The sequence below is a fragment of the Orycteropus afer genome, unplaced genomic scaffold, assembly GCF_000298275.1.
Source record: "Orycteropus afer afer isolate SDZICR_OR568_19922 unplaced genomic scaffold, OryAfe1.0 scaffold00878, whole genome shotgun sequence".
NCBI classification, from domain to species: Eukaryota; Metazoa; Chordata; class Mammalia; order Tubulidentata; family Orycteropodidae; genus Orycteropus; species Orycteropus afer.
Genome location: NW_006922465.1, coordinates 122,181 through 128,663, shown reverse-complemented (window position 1 = coordinate 128,663; position 6,483 = coordinate 122,181). Strand labels below are relative to the sequence as shown.

Below are 6,483 nucleotides of genomic sequence, written 5' to 3'. Positions count from 1 at the left end.
GCATTTGACTGCTAACCAGAAGGCTGGCGGTTCAAACCCACCAGCCACTCCTCAGAAGGAAGGTTGGGCAATCTACTTCTGTAGTGATACCGCCTCAGAAACCCAGGGAGGGGTTGCTATGAGTCGGATTCGACTTGACAGCAGTGCATTTGGGTTTTTTCTTCTTTAAGTGCCTGTTGATTTATAAATATGTTGGGAGTGTGCTTGATACATTTTGAAGCATTTGTTTGTTTATATTTTCATTTGGAGAGACTGCCAGGTTGGCTGTAATCTTTATGGAAGCCAATCGCCAGGTCTGCTCTTCCGTGGTTTTCCTACGTGGATTTGAACTGGCACCCTTTCAGTTAGCAGTCAAATGCAGACTGTCTGTGCCACCCAGGGACTTTTCAATACATTTTTTATGACCATTGTTCTGAAAGAAGAAATCCAGTATTATTTCATAATATGCCCACCGCATATCTCTGTTTTATTCTTAGAAACAGCCCAAAGACTGTTGCCTGACATACAAAGCTTTCTGCTCTTTCCTTATTTACTAATTGGTTTTCCTCTCCCTTTGAATTTTAAAAAGCTTATATCCTGTATTCCTACAAGCACATTCACTGTGAATACAAAAATGTTATATCCTCAATGAAACTTAAGAATATAAAATAAAATTTTTCTTTGCTTTATAATACTTTACCTTATACATACTTTTATTATTGGGTCTGTAACACTTATTGAGTATATTTATTTGCATGTATTCCTCTCTTAACTTGTAACTTGTCTTGATTAGGGTCTATGTTTTATTCACTTTTAGATCTACCAGACAAGTAGTCATTCAAGGTAAATAGGGTAATCTTAGTATATATTTTTAGTATGATATAATATAAATACTGATGAATGTATTTTCAGAGTGATTTTCCTATAATATAACATATAAAACAACAAAACTAGTTTCGACAAGCGAATATGGTCAGAACTGCCATAACTGTAACCTATTATGCAGTTGATTGTGATACTATAGGACAAACTAGAACTGCCCCGTAGAGCTTCCAAGGCTGTAATCTTTGTGGAAATAGATTGCCACATCTTTCAGTCACAGAGCAGCTGGTGGGTTTGAACCACTGACATTTTGCTTTGCTGCTGAGTGCTTTAACCACTGTGCCACCAGTGCTCCTTTTATGGTCAGAATTAGGTCCCTAATATCTAGCTTTCAGCCAGCTCTGATCACTTCAGGATGAACTAGAGTATGCCCTTACAGGGATCAGTGTCATTCAAGGATGTGACCGTGGACTTCACCCAGGAGGAGTGGCAGCAGCTGGATCCTGCTCAGAAGGCCCTCTACAGGGATGTGATGTTGGAAAACTATTGTCACTTCATCTCTGTGGGTAAGGAAAACTTGAATTTTTTGATGTTATATATCTCTTTCAAGAATTCTTGAAACATAATGGAACTTTGAATTTCAGGGATCTGAGGTGACGAATCCCTCTCGTTAGCAGAAAGTATGATTATGTCCTCACTTTCTCATTGCAAGGTATTACCTTTGGTAAGATGTAAATGTATATACCTCATTTGCCACCCTAAAGCTGTCTCTTTCTCTCCCTTCAATGGCTCTGAAGCCCAAGCAGCTTAGACCAAGTCTCATTTTTCATTATCAGGGTTTCACATGCCTAAACCCAACATGATCTGCAAGTTGGAGCAAGGAGAAGAGCTATGGACAACAGAGAAAATTTATCCAAGGCAGGCCTACCTTGGTGAGTCTGACTAGATGAAATCTAGTAGACGTTATATCTCAGATAGTTGACATGTTTAAACGTTTTAAGGGATCTATTTTTTTTTTCCTTTTTTATTACTGTTGGGAAAAGATATATACCACATTTACCAATTCAACATTTTTCATGTGTACAATTTAGTGATACCAATTATATTAACCATGGTATGCAACCATCACCAATAATCATTGCCAAATTTTCCATCACCATGAACAAAAATCATGGTTTCCTAAACAGTGATTCCCGTTTTCTCCCTCCCTCCTGCCACTGGTAACTGCTAATAAACTTTGATGTCTATACATTTGACTATTCTAGATATTTAATTATAAAATATTTAATATTTAGATATTAAGATATTTAATATTAAAAAATTAAGATATTTAAAATATTTATTTAAATATATTTAAATTATTATTTAAATATTAAGATATTAAATATTAAGCTATTTAATATTAAAAAAAAAAAAACTCCCTGTCGTTGAGTTGGGTCCAACTCATAGCAAGCTCTCCTTGGGTTTCTGAGGTGGTATCACTATGGAGGTAGATTGCCCAACCTTCCTTCTGCGGAGTGGCTGGTGGGTTTGAACTGCCAGCCTTCTGCTTAGTGGTCAGATGTCTTAGGCACTACGCTACCAGAGCTCCCTAGATAGTTCATATAAGTAAGAGCATATAATATTTATCCTTTTGTGATGGACTTATTCAGCAAAATACTATCAAGGTTCATCCATGTTGTAGCATGTATAGGACTTCATTTCTCTTTATGGTTGAGTATTATTTTATTGTATGTGTGTACCATATTTTATTTATCCATTCATCTGTTGATGTACATTTAGGTTGTTCCACCTTCTTTTTTTTTTTAATTGTGATTTGGGTGAAAGTTTTTTTTGTGTATGTGTGTTTAATCACATAATGAGAGAAAGTTTACAGGGCAAATTCATTTTCCATACAGCAGTTCAGACCCATTTTGTCTCATGACATTGACTACAATTCTCCACAAAGTAACAGCTCTTTTCCCACTTCCTCCCCATAGTTACCTCTTCCCTGTGTCTTTTGGTCACATGCACTCCCATGCCCTGAATTGTCTCCCTACGCAAACACTGCCCTTCTGTTCTCCCACGATTGATCGCACCAAGTAATGTATCTTCCTGATGTAAGTGTTCACCCTATATGCCTGTCTGTTGTTTGGCTAGAAGCCACAGGAGTGAGTTCAATTCCAGACCTGAAGGATGGCTAGGGGCCATTGTCTCAGGGGTCTTACCAGGCTCTATCAGACCAGCAAACCTGGACTTTTATTATTATGATTTTGAGTTTTGTTCCACATTATTCTTCCACCCTATCCAGGATTTTCTGCATCGATCCCCTTCTGAATGGTTGACAGAGGTAGTGGGGACCATCTAGTTCTTTTGGTCTCGTGATCTTATAGGCTGAAGAATGCAAGGTCTACTAGTCCCTTGGACTGATTATTTCCATGCATCTTTGGTTTTCTTCATTCTTCTTTGCTGTGGACAAGGAGAGACCTAGCATTGCAATTAGATAGCTGCTTGTAAGCTTTTAAGATTCCAGTCACTACTCACCAAAGTAGGATGTAGAACAATGTTTTTATGTAGCATGTTATGCCAGTTGAGCCCACAGGTCCAACTACTTGCTCCCTCTAGGTAGCTGGCTGTGGCCAAGATGCCACCACAACCTTGCCCTTTGTGAACTCTACGATACATCTGGACATTCTTACAGCAGATACAAATATGCATGTAGAAACACTGTCTGCTAACCCTGTATGTGGTCATGGGCATGGTTTTTCCACGTTTTGACTATTACGAACAGTGCTGCAGTGACCATTGATGAATATGTGTTTGCATTGCTGCTTTCAAGTCTCTTGGTTATATACCTAGGAGTGGAATTGCTGCATCATATGGTAGTTCTGTATTTACTTTTTTGAGGAACTACCAAACTGTTTTCCACAATGTATGTACCATTTTGCATTCCTACCAGTAATGGATAAGGGTTCTAATTTCCCTGCACCCTCACCAACTTTTACTGTTTTGCATTTTTTTGCTCTTGGCCATCCTAGTGGGAGTGAAGTAGTATCTCATTGTGGTTTTGATTTGCATCTCCCTAATGGCTAATAATGTTGAGCATTGTTGGCCATTTGTATATCTTCTTTAGTGTAATATCTCTTCAAATCCTTTGCCCATTTTTTTGATTGGGCTGTTTGTCTTTTTGCTGTTAATTTTTAGGAGAGCTTTATATATTCTGGGTATTAAACATTTATCCTGTGTGTGATTCCCCCAAATTTTCTTCCAGTCTGTAGGTTATCTCTTCACTTTGTTGTTAAAAGTCCTTTTTTGAACATAGGGGTCTATTTTTAAAGGCCTGAAATCTTTAAAGTGACTATATGTGGTTGACTTCCAAGCCTCTAGAATCTAAATTTTAGTTTTGAGTATCACTAACTCCATGTAAATCTGTTCCTTGTTTGCCTTGTATTTATGGAAATACTGGTTGCTATTACCTTACCAAGAGTCTATTCCATGCTCTGTAGTATGATTTGTATACATATAGAACTTAAATGGAAAGTTCTTTGAGTTTGACAGCAGTATAAACCCAGGTGTCGCAATTAAGGATCAGACCCTTTCCAAGTCAGTCCATCCCACTAGGACAATCACAGTTGTGATTTCTACCAGCATAGATTAGTTTTCTTTATTCCAGACGTTTTTCACGTCTGCTTTCTTTCACTCAGCTTACTATCTGAGAGATTCATACATGTTTTTTGCATGTATCTTCTTTTAATTTCAGAATAGAATACCATTGTATAAAGATAGTAGGTTGTGTGTATATCTCCTATTGATGAGTATTTGGGATGTTTCCAGATTTGGGCTATTATGAATAAGGCTGCTATGTACATTCTTGTAAAAATCTTTTTGTGGACATGATATTTTTATTTCTTCATAGTAAACACCTAGTGTAACATACGCACATTTGCACACACTGCCATCAAGTCAGATTTGACTCATAGCGACCCTTCCTTGGGTTTCCAAGGCAGTATTACTATGGAAGTAGATTGCTCAACCTTCCTTCTGAGTAGTGGCTGGTAGGTTTGAACCGCCAGCCTTCTGGTTAGCAGTCAGATGCCTTAGGCACTATGCCAACAAAACTCCTATGGTGTAACATGGGACAGTGTAATGTGTTTAGCTTTTTTAGAAGGTGCATGTCTACCTTGAGCATTATACTCTTTTAAGAAATGTATGGGATCAAATTGAAAACAGCAACTTGGAAGATTAGATAGGAACCTTAGGGGGCAGTGAATTTATGTTAGGGAGGGACAACTCAGAAAAAAAGGGTAAGAATGGTTGCACAACTCAAAGAATGTAATCAGTGTCACTAAATGTTACATGTAGAAACTGTTCAATTGGTGTATGCTTTACTATGTATGTTCTCATCAACAACAAAATAAAATTAAACAATTACTATACCATTTTACGCTTTCACCAACAGTATTTGAGAATTCTGGTTGCCCTACATTCTCTCCTACAATTGATGTCGTCAGTATTTTCATTTTACCCATTTTGAAGGGTATATGGTGCATCTCTGTAGTTTTAATTTAGATTTCTCTTATGACTAATGATGTTGAGAACTTTCTCAAGTGTTTTTTATATCTTTGGAGGTCTGTTCAAGAATTTTACCCATTTTTTTTATTGGATAGTATATGTTTTTCCTTGAGTACCTAGAATTCTTTCCATATTCTGTATAGAAGTCTTTTGCCCAATATATGCATTTCACATATTTCCCCTCGTCTGTTGCTTCCCTTTTCATTTTAATAGATGAGCCAAAGTTAACTTTGATGAAGTCCAATTAATCATTCTTTTTCCTTCATGGGTAGTTCTTTCAAACAAGTACTTGCCTATCCTAGGTTGCAAAGTTAGTTCCCTTCATTTTCTTCTAAAAATTTTGTGTGTTTTTTGCTTCTATGATTAATTATTTGGTCCATTTCATGTTAAATTTTACATATAATATGAGGTAGGGCCGAGGGGCTGTTTTCTTCCATGTGGTTTTCATTTTGTTCCAACATGATTTGTTCAAATGTATTTATCTGGTGATTTTATTGAAGATTGTTTTATTGTATTTGTGTCAGTCTGTGTCTGTGCTCTGTAGTCTTTCCTTTTGACAGTATCACCTACTCTTTGATTATTGTGATAAAGTCTTAAATCAGAATAAATTCTCCAACTTTTTTCTTTTTAAAAATTATTTTGTCTATTCTAGAACCTTTTCTTTTTCAGATACACTTTGTTTATTTGTAAATTTTTATTGTAATTCGGGTGAAAGTTTACAGAGCATATTCATTTTCCATGCAGCAGTTCATAAACATTTTGTTTCATGACATTGACTACTACTCCTCACAAGGTAACAGCTCTTTTATCACTTCCTCCCTGTACTTACCTCTTCCCTGTGACCTTCCCTCCCATGCATTCCTCCTATCCCCCCACCAAGCTGTCTCCCTGTGCAAACACAGCCCTTCCATTACCCCATGATTGAGCACTCCAAGGAGTGTATCTACATGATGTAAATGTTCACCCCATATACCTGTCTGTTGTTTAGCTGGAAGCCACAGGATTTCAAATACACTTTATTTTATTTTTTTTTAATTTTTTTTTTATTGTGATTTGGGTGAAGATTTACACAGCAAATTCACTTTCCATACAGCAGTTCACATATACTTTGTCTCATGTCATTGACCACAG

General features: G+C 36.9%; 1 protein-coding gene across 1 annotated transcript in view; it reads left to right on the top strand.

Moving 5' to 3' along the window:
* Nucleotides 1-1,228: 1,228 nt before the first annotated feature.
* The window catches only part of ZNF674 (zinc finger protein 674), a 23,641-nt gene continuing 18,386 nt past the window's right edge, over nucleotides 1,229-6,483 (top strand). Inside the window, exons 1-2 of the mRNA XM_007958208.1 lie at nucleotides 1,229-1,367; nucleotides 1,638-1,733. Of these exons, the coding sequence (XP_007956399.1) occupies nucleotides 1,229-1,367; nucleotides 1,638-1,733 (235 nt within the window). The remainder of the gene's footprint in view (nucleotides 1,368-1,637; nucleotides 1,734-6,483) is intronic.